The sequence below is a fragment of the Pelecanus crispus genome, chromosome Z, assembly GCF_030463565.1.
Source record: "Pelecanus crispus isolate bPelCri1 chromosome Z, bPelCri1.pri, whole genome shotgun sequence".
NCBI classification, from domain to species: domain Eukaryota; kingdom Metazoa; phylum Chordata; class Aves; order Pelecaniformes; family Pelecanidae; genus Pelecanus; species Pelecanus crispus.
This window is the reverse complement of record NC_134676.1, coordinates 64,228,516-64,243,815: the sequence shown is the minus strand read 5'-3', so window position 1 is coordinate 64,243,815 and position 15,300 is coordinate 64,228,516. Positions and strand designations below refer to the sequence as shown.

Sequence of the window (15,300 nt, the reverse complement as noted above, 5' to 3'; positions counted from 1 at the left end):
TTGTAGGCAAGCCAGAGAAACAGAGTAAAGGAGACACTTCAGTTTGGGGTTTTTCCAAGCTATACTTAGAGATCATTAGATACCAATAGTTTGTTTTACAAATAAAAGACTGTATCAAATTGGAATTGGAAGGATGGCCTGGGCCAGATCAATACTGTTAAGGATTAATGATCTGGATGACATGATAATGAGTAAGCTTTCTTAAATTTAAGATGACACCAAGCTAAGGAAGATTAGAGACATGCTGGGGGATAAGACTGGAGTCAGAATTGGTGTTGACAAAATGAAGATACTGCTTGAAAAAAATCAAGTGAGATAAAGGTAGGGATAAGGACATGATAGCACATTTGGTGGTAAAAATACAGGGTGTGTAACTGAAGAAAATCCTCTGAGATTTGTCGTAGGTCTCAAGTTCAGCTTGAATTAACAACATCATGCTGTTCTAAGACTGGACTTCGGCTTTCAACTTTTCTACTCTTGTCATTGTATGGTTTAAGCTGGTGTCTAGTTTTGCATGTTGTCATCCATCATGTTGGTGGATCAGTTGGAGGGAGATGAGCACCTCACTGAAGATGGTCAGAGATGCAGAAATTGGAGTTCTTTGCTTAAAAGAAGGTGGGACATCCGATGAAGGGTTTTAAATATGTAATGACTGTTTCTCTTACCCACTGTGATTGCAGAAAATAGACAACTTCCTTTCTGAAGCAATGTTCTGAATTGCAGCTGGGCAGTTTTAAATTAGGAAACTTGCAGGAGAGGACAGTGAAGCACTAGGACACATCATCAATGCAGGTTGTGACAGCCTTAAAAACAGCTTAGACACCCATTCATCAGTGATGACATGGGTGTATTTTTTCCTGTCATTGGGTACAGTGTTGGATAATTTTCCTTTGCAGTCCTTTCCATGGTCTTGTTATGTGCTGTGTTTCTGTGGGGTGACATTTTAATAACATAAAACTCGTTCAGTTGACCTATACAGTTCTGAGAATGGAGTTCTGCACTACTCCTCTTTAGATTTAAAACACAACTAAAACCTCCTTGCTTTTCCTTCTCCTTTTCCTTCGTTTTCCTAGAACAGACTCTTATCAGCTTTCTTCCCTCCAAGCTATTATGTCTTCTTTTTCTTCTCCTGAAGCTTCTCTGACTCTTATTTTCTCTTGATCCCATAACAGCAGCTGTGTACCCTGGTTCTTTTCACTGTGCCATGCTGGGAGAATAGATCATGTTTGAGAATGTAGGAGTAGTTTTTCTTCAGAACGGTTTGAAATTATATTGTGCTCCTAGTGCAGAGGTTAATAATTTTTGTACTTTAAAAATGCTGGCACAACATGGTCAGTGCTACAGTCCTCTGTTCTCTCTCCTTCCTTACACAGGCTAGTTTCTCCCTGCAAACACAGCCACCCTGTTTATTTCTGCAGCACTTGTCTTGTTTTCTTGACTCAGATATGTTTTCTCCACTGTTAGAACTCCATTGCCTATCTTCTGCTGTTTAAGAGGTTGTTTGCTGAGTTTTGCAATTTGTCTCTTGTGCTTATAGGATAATCAAATGTGCAAGACCCCACATAGTGCCATATAGACTCCAAATGTGCAGAACCCAGTGGCTGTGGAATAAATACCTCCTTGTGGGACTGTGGTCTGTTTTAGTGACACGCCCTCCCCCCCGCCATTTGCTTTCAACTTTATGTTTCCATTTTGCTTTCATTCTTTCATATTTGGGGGAAAGAATAGAAAAAAAAAAATCCCTTAACTAGCAAATGTCAGCCAATGCTCTTATGTCTTACCAAGTTTTGATGTAGGATGTAATAACATCTGTGTGAATTCCCTTGCTGATCACAATGAGATGTTAAAGCTGAAGCCTTAGTGTGAGTTTTCAAATCCCACTATCAACAGTATTGCTGCTCAGCATTTTCACAAGTGTGTCCAGCTAATGTGCCTGTTCTGCATCCCATCCTGCCTAACATTATTCATGACTTGCCAAAAACATCAGCTTAGTTGGAAATGCCTCTTTACAATTTTTGCCTTGTTCTGACAATATATTTGATATGCAGAAAAGAGTCAATATTGGGACAGTAAAAAGGAAATGGAACTTTACATAAAAAATGAACAATATAGGTGTTACTGCGTATCTTTTAATTTGAAAAGTGGTTTGTAAGTGTAGGTGAATACTACTAGGTACTGTAGTACTAGGGAATAAAACCAAGAAGAGTACGCTTGAAACAAAATTCACTTTGTTAAACTATGTATTGACTATTCCAAATATAAATGTAAGAAATCAGTTGCTTACCTATCAATTTATCAGTCTTTTTATGTATGAGTAGTAGTGATGAGAATGAATGTACTTTATTAAACTGAGATTAGAACTGAGGGCCTTCTTCCCTAACAGCAGCTGCCAGGCAGATGTATTGTTGCAGTAAGTTTGTAGCTCTTCATTCTTTGCGCTTTCTTTGGGGCATCCAGGTAGTAGTAGGTGGAAGATTCTAGCAGTTCTGAAGTTGTCCTGATTATTACTTCGGAAGCTGTAACTTCAGTCTTGCTTTACTTCTTCCTTTAAAAGATAATATGGAAATGCTGAGTGAGTCTATCAGGATGATCTGCACCTGAGAGAGTAATAGCTTCTGTGTTGTTAAACCATCAAAATTAGTAATAATTGAGAGAATTGGAGAATCAGAAAATACCTATTAAAGTATTTGTATGTGAAATGGTCTGTAGAAACTGGTAGCTTTTGGGATTGTGATAAAGGTAATGAAATCCCATGTTTCTGAGCGTAAATTGATTAGAGGAACAGAAATTTCTTTCTTGTGGCCATTGCTAGTTCTGGAAATTAGTTCTTCAGAAAAGCATGCTAAGTAAGAACTAATGTGGGTGATTGTCTCCTTTCCTACTCTACCAGACTGCTATATCTGCTAGACAACTTCTCTGAATTGTTTTTCTGTTTTGTAAAGTCAAAACATCTATCAGGCCTTAGGTGGAATGCAAAACTACATAAATTCTTCCTCCAGCACCACATGTAGGTGAGGACATTGTTTTAATGATGTTTTACAGACAGAGCAGTAGACATAGTGTTCTAGTCTGGTAACCTTCAAAAGTGATCTCTATATTTGGGTGCTTACCTCAAGATGCTTTGTTTGCCGGAGATCAGTGTAGTACAGAGGGTTTCTGTAACATACATTCTCTGTTGCTTATGTGTTCAGGGCATATCAGATGGCTTTGGAATCGCAGTGAGTTACTCCTGTTGGTACAGATTGAGAAATAAGTATTTTGTACAACCTGCTTCATGTGATGCTTAGGGCATGTTATCTAGCCATTTCTTTCCCCATCTAAAATTCTGATAGGGGTTATCCTCTACTCTGAGCAAAAGATGTCACTCTCTGAGCCTTCTAGAAGTTCTGACTGAAGATTGAGCTCAGTGGAAACATGGCTGTACTTTGTTTTGCAGTTGTTGCTGGCTGCTTTCTCAGCTTTCCTCCCAAAACTTTACATGAAATATTGGTCCATGTAGTTTTTGTGTGGTGCTATAGTTTGTCAGCTGTACGTTTGTCCTTCAGGTTGTAAGAATGAGATGCCGACAGCTAAATCTCATTAACTGTAATGGCAGTGGTGATGTGGTCAGACTGACAGTGACTGCTTTAGCCATCACTTCAACCCAGACATAGAAGTCTGGAGAAAGCTCAGCTGGAGGGAGAGACTTCTGCTATTATTTTCTGTGACACAGCAGCCTTCGTTCAGACCAAATTTCTCTTTTTCTCTTTTGCAAGGGCCCACACTTCTTAATGAGAAAGCAAAATCAGGTATTTTAGGAAAGTAGTCTTTTAGTATGAGTGACAAACGTGAGTTTTTTGAGGAAAAAAAACAATTCCGAGATCATTGCCATGTTGGTTTGCCTGCAGTTGCTCATAGAAAAGTCAAAGCTAGGGAACCAGTATAGTTCCAAGACTTAAGCAATCAGGGGCTTGACTTGCTGTGAGGATCAGAGCAGATGGGGCACTGCGTGAAGCCCAGAAACACAGCAGTCAGGTAAGGGTGCAGGTGCTCTGGAGATTGGTGGCTACACCAGGGAACTAAATTAAATGTGCTCCTGCCAAGGATAAAAGTGATCTAACTCCAGTGGTTCTGGTATATGTTTTATATGGGCAACTTCTTATTGGTTCATTTCCTGGGGATGCTATGGAGTGCTCCAATAGACAGGCATTTCCAGGTTAGTCCTTTTTAAATTAATGTTTCAAATAGATCACTGTTCATCTGCGGTATTGGTCTAGAAGTGACTCACAACACAACTGCATGGAGCAGGTTTTCTTACATTGTTTGTTTACTTACTCTGCTTGCCTCTAGGGAACTGGGGTGCATCTTTAATTTTGACTTTCCTTCTTCAAAGGTATTTGTGCACCTAGACTGCAAGTTGCTTAAGCAAAGATTAAACGTTCCTGGCAAAATGACCATACCTTTTTAGCTGAAAAAGTAGTAGCTGAAAATTGAAATAGTCATAAGTAAATATATAGTTGTTCTTGGTGTTACACAGTTGGCTGTAGAACCATCCTTACCAGACTTCCTTTATAAATTTGGTAGAACATAAGACGGGAAAAGAACAGGAAAATTATTCCACTGGTTCTCTTCAGTCTCAGAGCCAATGCCCTGCAGGTATTGTGCAGTGTGCATGTATGCTTACCTAGGTAAGCAAATAAAAAAGCGATAATCAGAACAAGGTAAAAGTGAGTACAGCAGGGAGTATGGCTGTTCTAGGAAAGAAAAAGACTGTTGCTGATCCTGTTTTGGTGTCTAACCGAAGTGTCACTCATTTTAAGTTTGATCTTCCGTTTATAAAAAAAACCCAAACCAACCAACCAAAAAACCCAAATACAAAAATAAAAAACCCTAACCACTTTATGTTGTAATTTTTAGAGTAGGCACATGTATGCTTGATTTATATGTTTAACTGCCTAGTATTGTTATAGCATGCAGTACGTATGATGGTATTTTTGTATTTCATTTCTCTTGAGGGAGAAAATCTAAATGTTTCAAATTTATATCAAGTTATAAGTTAGGCTCATTTTTTAATTGTTAGAGAAATCCTGTGTTTTTAAACTGTGTTAGTAGGAATTAAGATGATGGAATGTGTAACAGCTGTTGAAGGTTTGGTGTGGTAGGTGGATGGCTAAATAATTAGATTATGACAGAATAACCTGATGTTTTCCTATTAAAAGAACGGTTTCTTGTGACAGTAGCAGTTCAGTTTTACAGCTCCTTAGCTTGCTTTCTGGATGTTTTCAAAATCTAGGTAGCATTGACCTGATAGCTAACATGTCCTTAAAACCTGTTACATGGTACTTTTTTTTTTGTTTGTTTTTTGAGTATGTTTTTCCAATGAAAGTGAAATTAGTTTAAATTAGAAGAATCTATTTTAGCAAATTATTTGACTGTTAATAGAAAGTGATACTATGGAAAGTCCAGTTGTGTGTGGTTTGTTTTTTTTTTTTTAAGGTAAACTATTACAGTTTTGATTTTGTTGTGGTTTATGTTTTGGTTTCTTTGTTGTCTGAAGAGCTAAACTTTAACCACAATTGAAGTAATAAAGCTGACTTTCTAGTTTCTGATTTCCAGTTGTGCACCTTGGGCAAAACCCAGGAGAGTTAAGGAAGAGAAAATAGGGCACAAAAAGAGAAATAAGACTTACCAAGACTGAAAACATTCTAAATATTTTAAAAGATTACAGATTACGCTATTCATATACCTAACTAGTCCTGTAATTCTTATCTACTCTAATCCTGTGGGTTTTTGAAAAATGTCTATTCTGTGTCTTCAAGGGTGTGGTTTTTTTTTTTTTCCCAATGCTCATCAGTGAGCAAGACTGATTTGTCATAAGACAGTGTTTAATAAAGCAGTTCTGCAACAGAGAGGCAGATGTTCATATGTTACATGGTAGCTAGTACTTTCAGACCATCCAAGTGGCTGTAAATGCCCAACCATTTGGACTCTGAAAAATTCCTGCCTTCGAATACAGGTGAGAATTGAAATATGTTTGGATGGATTGAGTGGGTTCTTGAACATAGAGACTTCCTGTTCCCAACTGTCTCCTGTGTGTCTGTCACCATAAAAATGGATCCAAATTTTGTAGTAGTTAACTTCCACAGAATAGAGAACATTTAGGTTTAAGAGTAGATGTACTGGAATTATGTACATCTCTCTGCCAAAGATAAGCTTTCGTCTATATTGAACTGGTGTCTTAGGAGAGACTTTTATAGTCATCTTGATTTTGAAGGTTGAATCAAAATAGGTGGCTCGATTATTTCATAAATACAGTTATTTTCAATAAAAAAGGAGGATTTTTTTTTTGTTTTGTTTTGTTATGAAGTGGTAGGGCCATACCTGCAGTAGAACCCTCTGGTGTCATAATCGCTGGTTGTGGAGTTTTATGTTCCCAAGTATTTTATTTTTACTATATTTCAGAATGCTTTTCAGACAATTTTCTTTTAAAGCGACTAGAAGTTCCAATTAGTTGTGCTTCTCAACATTTTTACATATTTATATTTTACATCTCAGCATATTACCATGGAGAAACTCCTGCAGAATTTAAAATGAAAATGTTCTTCTTTACTTAAAAATCCTTTTGATAATGTTCGTAGATGGAGATTAGGAAAGCTCTGGTCATTTCAGATTGCATGATGCACTCCAAGTAAATGAAATCTATTTTCAGTAGTGCTTGTAGTTCTCAGTTACTTGACTAGTCTCCAATTTATTGGGTTTTGTAATTCATTACATCTTTTCTCCTGCTTCTATAGGTTGCTTAAGGCTGTAGGTGCTGCATGATACTCAGTTCATATTTGCGTAACAGGAGAGAAAGCTTAGCACCTTTTGACTGTTGGGAACCAGGTATTGATGTGGAGGTGTCCTTTGTGGGCTGTGTTGAGATGGAGGCTTACAGTTGTGACAGACAGGGCTGTCTACCAGTGCCACAGCCTCCTCACACCCCACTGCGGCAAAACAGCTCTTCTAGGGCAACAGACCTCGGTCTTAGAAGCTGCTGGCAGAATCACTCTACACTGCTTCTCCTGGTACTTACTTCAAAACTAGCACTCCTCTGGGGAGTCCTTCAGTCGGTGGTGCTATATCTGATCTTTTGTAAGAGAACACATAGCGCTAAGTGCACAATAGTGCCTTTGTAAATAGCTGTTCATGGATTTGTTGCTGTAGTTGAAGTGATGGCTTAAAGCAGTTGCTGTCAGGGTGACCACATCACTACTGCTGTTAAAATTAATTCAGATTTAGCTGTTGGCATCTGAATTCGGGCTAGCTCAGCTTTAAATTGTTCATGCAGGCATAGCTTAATTGTATCTGTCATTCCCCTTCTGAAAATTTGAATGCTTTGTCATCCTTATTTTTCTTTGCAACACCCTTGTGAGATTGGTTTGTATTGTTGTCTGAATTTTTAAAAACGGGGAACTGAACCATGCTAAGATTATTTATTTATTCATTGACCAGATTCAAAGCTGAGAGCAAAACTCTGACAAAAATTTATACTGCAAGTATCTATCACTTATATTGGACCTATGCAGTGTAATTTAATTTTCTTATAATGAAGTTATTTCTTGTCATAAGTGGACATTCTATTTTATTTATTTTTTTGCTAAAATACGTGGTCATAATGCTATTATTATTACACTCCAGTTTTACTGTAAACATCTCTGCCAAGAAGCCTGTTGGGAGAGCTCTGGAATTCCTGTGTGGAACAGACTTACAAAGCTCCACCCAATGTACAACCTTTTTTCTGTAGAATAGATGGGCCTTGATTGTGATATTAAACTATTTTTGTGAAACTGTTCGTGCAAGAACTTTGGATATTTCACTGTATTGTGTTTTCATAGAAACCTGCTGAATGATGTTCAGATATTAGCAATGAAATAATAATACTACTAAATATGCTAATATTTCACATAATACTAATATTATTACACATTTTCTTTACCTTCCTCCTACAGAAAGGCATTGTACAACATAAAATTAAGCAACACTTAAAAGAAGCCATGACATATTCATACTATTTGTGGTATGAATCAATGTGGTAGTATTATCCAATCCAACTCAAAAAATATTTAAGAGAAGGATGGCAGGAAAGAAAGAGTGAAATATGAGCATGGCAAAGTAGTGGTAATTCTTTTAACTTTTGAAATCAGAGAGAATGGAGCAGCACCAAGAAGATTTTGATAGTGTAGGGCAGCTGTTGCTTCAGATCTGACTGAATTGGGCTACCCACATTTTATTTAGAATGTGATTAGTTGTCATTTGACAAATATGTATCTGCCTTCAGTTACTGGAGAAGTTGTTTCAAGATTTTGTTTCCTTCTCTCTCCCTATGCCTCTTCCTCTCTAAAGTGAGATGGGGCTAGGTAGGAGAGGAACAGGAAGAAAACAGGATGAAAGAGGGTCTTTTGGCTCTCCCTGTTTTGGGTGGATGAGTTTCTGAGTAGCAGCAGAATGAGGCAGGCCTGAGTCTATCAATTTTGTCTCCTGCTGTTTATGAAAACCATGAGCATCTGGAAAGGAGCAGAGGCGCTTTCTCTGTATGCTCAGGAAGATTTATTTGGTCTGGGTTTACAGTTGCAGAGTTGTGTTTGCCTGAGAACAGCAGTGGGTTTTTTAGTGGTTTGCATTTTGAAAAAAGACAGTATGACAATATCATCAAAAACCACCTCCCTTTTCTGATGGGTTGATTTAGTCTCTGATGCAGCAAATGGAAGGAATTTCACTGAGCTGCACATCTGCCACTGTTGGAGCATATCAGGTGTTTGAAAAATAGGCCACTTAAGTTCATATCCAATTCACATTCAGTACCTTCTTACCTCTTGTTCCCTGACTAGACTTGTTAATGGTTATTCACCTTTCTTTACTTAGTTACCAACTTCTGATTCATGATTTTTATTTTTTTTTTTTTTTAACCAATTGCTACTGTTGAGAATTCTTTCAAAATACTTAATTTTACCTCAGTTTTGGAAAAGAAAAAAGAGCGGTGGGGAACAAACCCCTCAGAATATTTTCTCCCAAGACTAGTATTATACCCCAAATTAAGTCTAAGGTATGTTCTTGAGGTTCTTGTCTTCGCACAAAATAGAAAATGGCATTGGTCATAGTGTTGCTGAATTTTTGCCTGCATAGTGTGTTTAAGATTATTTACATGCATCTCTCCTAAGAGCACATTGTATAAATTTGTAAATGTATCATATGCTGTAAGTATCTTCTATGTTGATTTGGTTGCAGCTGTCTTTTGGCCATTCACAGTTGGTGCCAGACTATTTTTTGTAGTACTGCCCTCCTCCCCCTTTTGTGAGTTTCATTAAACAATTGGACCAAGCAAGCTTCTTAAGAGGGTTTTGTAGTCAGAATGTTTGGAGGCAGGCTTGAAGCCAGTTAATGGAAATAGTATTTCTCTTTCCTGCTGTTCTCTTTGTCCTTCAAATGTTTTTCCTCTTTAGCTTACTGCTGGTTAGGGGCAAAAGAAATTTCCTTGGCCTGTCCTGAGTAAAATGGAAATGTAAGTAGCCATTGATATGGTTAGAAAATAATTATTTAAATTCTTATTATGTCACCTTTCCAGAAGATACTGTGAAGATCAACAGCAGGATTCAGCTCTCCCTTGTGTCCGTCTCTGCCAGTGGAAGTGTTAATAATAGCATGAAAATAGAGGTTAACACTTAAAGAAAAATGCTTCCTTCTTTACCATAGTCTTTCTGTGTTGTAATTTCTTGCCAACCTCATAGTTCCTTTGTTGGACTGACAAAAACAGTAGTTGGCTTATTGGTTTTAAATGTCTGTGCATTAATGCATTTCCAGATTAGACATAGTTAGTATTCCTCCTCTTCTAAACTAAATTGTTGTTTTTTTTTTCTTCTCCGTTCCCACTTCTCCAATCTTTCTTCCACTTTCATCCCTTCCCTGCCCCAATTTTCCCTCTAAAAACACCCTTAGGAATGATTTGCTGATGGTGTGCCGCCAGCTGAATATGGAGGAGTCTGTCGCAGAGATCATGCACCAGCTGGGAGCAGATGAAAATGGAAAAATTTCCTTCCAGGATTTTAGTCAGTGCCGCATGGAACTGGTACGAGAAATCAGGAAGGAGGAAGTGGAGCTTTCTGTGATATCGGATGACTCTTGTAAAAAGAAAAAGTTAAGGGATAGGATAGCTTCCTGGCCAACTAGCAGCAATAACAGTTTTGGTAGGTATGACTTTTAAATGTTGCGTTGCTGTAATGTAACAAAGGATAAACTCCAGGGGTTTTGTTACCAATTTTACTGGCATCAGGATTTTTCCTAAAGGGCTTTGTGACTACCCCGTGGCATAATTTCATCATATATTGGAGTGCTGTTGTAACTGATGCAGTCTGGTCATTGGTATATAGACTAGAATGTGTGCAGAACATCCTCTTTTAAAAACCCTAGTTGCGCAGGACAACCATCTTTCTTGAAAGGACAAGAGCTGTGGAGCTCAGCTGGTAACTGAAGATCCAGTGGGCTCTTTGTTGTCTGTAAAGCCCAGACAGGTAGGTAGGTAGAAATATTAAAAATGAGGAGAGAAATAATCTTAGTCTTTTGTCTTTCAGATGTAATATATTGTAGGAACGTGGATGTTTCTTGGATGCTTTAAAGATTGTTCCACTTAGTTGGGGATCTGAGTGTGGGAAGTGCCTTGTGATTTAGAGAATAAAAAATTTCTCCTTTCCTTTTGGCCTCCCTCCACCCAGGACAAAAAAAAACCCATCACATTTACTTTATTTCAAAATAGTTGATGTTACATGGGATTTCTGATTTAGCATAGTGGTACAAAACATACTGAAAACACAAAACAAATGTAAGTTACACATAGCAGGATATAGCAATTGTAATACACAGTTCAATCACAATACCAATGTGATTCCTGTTACCAGCCTCTCTCATATGGTCACCATCATGACACTAGGCATCCCCACCCTTGCTGGGAAGACACATGTGGGTTAAAGCCAGCTCAAGCCCATTGCTCCCTTTGAAATTCTTTTGTTAGTTGTTCATATTTTTATAGTCTTTATGTTGGGCTGAGCCACGTATACACCTCCCATTTGTTGGCCTGGCTAACTCAGGCAGACAGTCACACTCTTAATGAACATAGGGAGAAACCTTTACACCACCAGCTGATCCATTCAGCTCTTCATAGCTGTTTATCTAAAACAAAGACCACCCTGGGTCCCTTTGGTGTTGAGATCAAGTCAGCTTCTTTGCAATAGCTGTGATCAGTAAAACCCTGCATTATTCCCTGAGCTTCATGGGCATGTCACCCTGCCCTGTCTCCTCTGAGCCTTCTTCCACGGTATGGGTTTACTGGTCAGTCACACCTGTCTTTATTTTTTCAGTAGTCAGTCTCCTACAATACAAAACTGGGCATGTGTTGGTTTCGGGTTTCTTTTGATGTTTGGGGGTGGTTATTTATTTATTTTGGTGGAGTGGGTGTAGCATGTCGTTCTGTATTCTAAGTAACTGCACATGTTTTTGGGTGGTCATCTCAGGCATTCAAATTTTCCTTGTTTGCTTTGTATCCTTTGTGGATTCCATATCTTCCTGCTTTTTAGGTTGATTGCACTTCTCCCTCGCCATCCCATCATCTCATGCTCATTGGCTTTTCTTTTTGTCTTCTCAACGTAGCAAGTCTGTTTCATAGCTCTGTTTATTCCCCATCTCATCTCTTCTCTTTTACTGTCTTCATAGTCATATTCTGTCATAGACATATTTTGTTGTTGTTAACAGTTCCTCTGTTTACCCTTCTTCCATATATATTCTTGAATTGCAAGATGATTAACTCTGTAGTTTCTATGCCCATTTCTCCATCACAGTCTATATTGAATCTTCATAATCCTTGGGTTGAATTGCATTTCCAGCCCGTTAATCTGTTGCAGGAGCTGTATCAGACAACACTTCAAAACCAAGATTGTGCCTAATACTCTTTTTTAATTGGATTAAGGATGGTGTGTGTTCCCTAGCTCATAATCTTCTGCCTCTGTTGGCTGTTTTTTCAGTGTTGCCAGTGTTGTATTTTCCCCCAAAGCAGAAAACTTCTGCCCTCAGACTGCTATACAAAGTTTCCCTGTTCGCTGACCAGATTTCTGGCAACTTGGGCTTTAAAATCTTCTTTCTTAGACAAACCATACTTATAGTTTGTAATAATCAAGGGTAAAAGATAGGTAGGTCCTAAGCTTTACCAGAGAAAGGTCTCTCTTACAGTCTCAAAATGTATCCCACAAAGAATTCTTATTAATTGCTGCCAAAAAATAGTCACAGATGAACATTCAAATTTGTTAAGGTATGCAATTCAATCCCTACTCTTTTTTTCTATTTTCCATTTTGTGTAAGTTGTGCGAGAGTAATTTAATGCATTTTTAAAGCTGGTGAGTGAATTCATACTTCTTTTCGTAATTTTTTTTTTTTTTCAAAAGTTAAGTCCAGAAGACCTTTGAATTTCCTGCCTTGGTATATATCGCTCTGTGCCGATGAAGCCTGACTGTTTTACTGTACTGTGTTTTTAAACCTATAGGGAATTAATGGGGTTTGTACTTGTCCTACCTCAACTCTTGCAGATTCTGTAAGACTTTTTAATAATTAGAGAACACATGGAGAAGCTCCCCCATGTAAACAAAAAGCAGAATGGGAGGAAATAATAATAATCAGCATTTAGAATGCAACTGTTTTTTATTTGGTTGTAAAAGAAAACCATTGTGGCAGCCCTGTTCAAGATGTTCTACAGACCTTTCTTTTAAAGAGGCAAGGAAACACCGCTGTAATATATTTCTGTGATATAAACACTGCACAGGGTGAACATAATGAGAGCTGAGGAGTTACACTTGCAATCAAGCTTGAATTGTGATCTGCATATACCTCCATGCCTTTCATGTCTTTGAGGGCTCACATATTTACTCATTAGTGATCAAAGAGTCAGTTGTGTTATACTGACTGTAGGCTATTGCTCTCTAAACATTGTTTAAGATGGGAGACATCATCATGTGCAAATTCAAATGTATAAACTTGGTGAATGTTCTTTTTCTTGTGTATCTTTCTTTTATTTTGGACAAGGAACACTTTTTAATAAATGTTATTTTCAAAGCTGGTTTACAGGGCTTTTCTCAAGACTAATTTCTACATAATGTGTCAGTTGCTGATAATCCTTGAAAGCTGTTACCATGTATCCATGTGGGGTGCATAAATTACAAAATTTCAAAATTCATTTGACTGCCACTGAGTAGCAGAGGTCCAGGTGATCTGAAGAAAAGGAATCCAGCCTCTGTCATGGACCTTTTCACACTGTGAGCTTGTGTGTAATTGTGCAGAGATTAATAGTCATACAGCATTTTGTGCAGGCTTTTCTTGTAGCTGTTCACAATTTCTTATCAAAGAGTGCAAAAACGTATGCGTATATCTAAATAAAAGGTTATATTTGCTACCTATAATTTTTGCATTTCATTATAAAGAAAATAACTGGCAAAAAAGGTCCTAAGAAATAATTACATCTACATGACTATTGAACTTTGCCTCACCCATCATTTTTTATCACTGATAAGGTTATTCTAATAATTTTGCCCAACTTTGCCCAACAAATGTTTCTACTCCCGTGTTTCCAGGTGGGATGCAAGAAGTAAGGAAACTGGTTGACTGGTTTAGTCAAGGTACAGGACTCAGGTTTATTAATACCCAGTCATATATGTGCTCAGTAAGCCAGAGCTGCATCTGTACCTGCCATCTTGACAATCAAATCAGTGTATAGATTTAAAAGGTCAATCTTTTATTCAAATGCATGAAAGAGGACATTTTTCCATTTATTAGAATGATGCTTTTTGCTGCTTGGATATCTGCAACTCAAGGCTATTACAATGTATTGTAGTTCTTACTCTACACTATTAATGTCAATGGGAGCTTTAACAGTGATTTCCAAGTAATAACCAGTAATTTTTCTACAATTGAAATGGAATGTGAACTGTGTTAATATTCTTCTGACGTTGTTTAAAATCTAATAAAAATGAATAAACTTTTGAAAGTGTTTCTGGAGTCTTGCAATGACCATATGCTACCTGACTCTTTAATACATCATTTCAGTAGGAAACACAGGAAGAATGTCAGTTACTGATCAGAAATTTGGGTCCTATTTCCAGTTTTGGAGACTGAAAGCCATGATGGGTACAATAAATCTGTGTGAATCATCTAGTGACTGATGGAAGTGGATTGCTTGGCAAATGAGAGCCTATAAAACAGCAGAACTACACCTCTAATGATTTATGGCAGGAAGTTGCCTGAACAGTTGTGGCTTCTGTCATGTTTTTCAGTGTTATATAGTTTTATATGTCTTATGTAAAAGCTAGAATTAGAATTATTTCTATTTTATGTGGTATAGATTTGTCTAGCTCTTTACAGGTAATTAGCAAATTGCCATTTTTTCCCATGATAAAGAATAGTCTATTTCTACTACTCATTGGTTTTGAGGATGAACAAGAAATGGTACTGCTTATTAGTAAATTCTTTCTTTAGACAGGTGAATGGCTTCCTGTGCCACTGAAAGCTGTATGTACTTACTGATCTGATTTCATATTCTAGACGATTAGTTATGAGTGTCAGAGTCCATAAGCAATCTTTGGCTGTAGGTTAGTAGTTAGTAATTAATTCATAGCCAACTCCCCTGTTCTCTTTACTGAAAATAAGTCCCTTGAAAACTTGGTATGATAATTTATTTGCATTGTGGATCAAGCATGAGAATTAATGAAAGGAATGGTAGAAATTCAGCCTCAAATTAAGCTTATGGATAAACATGAGAGACAGGCCAGTTGGGGCTGAAAAATCATTACTTCTGCTTTGCATTAATTCCATGTTTGATCTTACTGCAAATAAATTGCTTTCAAGAAACTGATGCAGTGATTACATTTATTTATGCTATATTTAATTAATGGACTTGAAGGCATGCTGGAGATTTTCTTGAGATTTATGAGCAAAGTTTCACCTTACATTTGTTTGACTAGAAAAGCTGTGAATACCTGCTGGCACAAATATAACTACATGTGAACTTATATTAAGTGTAAGTGGTTCAGTTTATTACTTTTAAATATTTTTTTGATACTGCTATCTTTATACAAAGCAGCAGAATATAGGTGATTTTTTTTTTAAGAAATGTAGAGTGCTAAGGTGTATGAGCAGCAGAACAAATGAACCTGGATTTCCAAGGGATTTGTAATTGACAGCTGACTAATCATATTAAAACTGCACTGTGTAGTATATGTTAAACACCAGTGAATCTGCAAAGGATGGAAG

General features: G+C 37.4%; 1 protein-coding gene across 1 annotated transcript in view; it reads left to right on the top strand.

Annotated features, from left to right (window-relative positions):
• The window catches only part of MCC (MCC regulator of Wnt signaling pathway), a 226,300-nt gene that overhangs the window by 11,437 nt on the left and 199,563 nt on the right, over positions 1–15,300 (top strand). Inside the window, exon 2 of the mRNA XM_075726865.1 lies at positions 9,955–10,202. Within this exon, the coding sequence (XP_075582980.1) occupies positions 9,955–10,202 (248 nt within the window). The remainder of the gene's footprint in view (positions 1–9,954; positions 10,203–15,300) is intronic.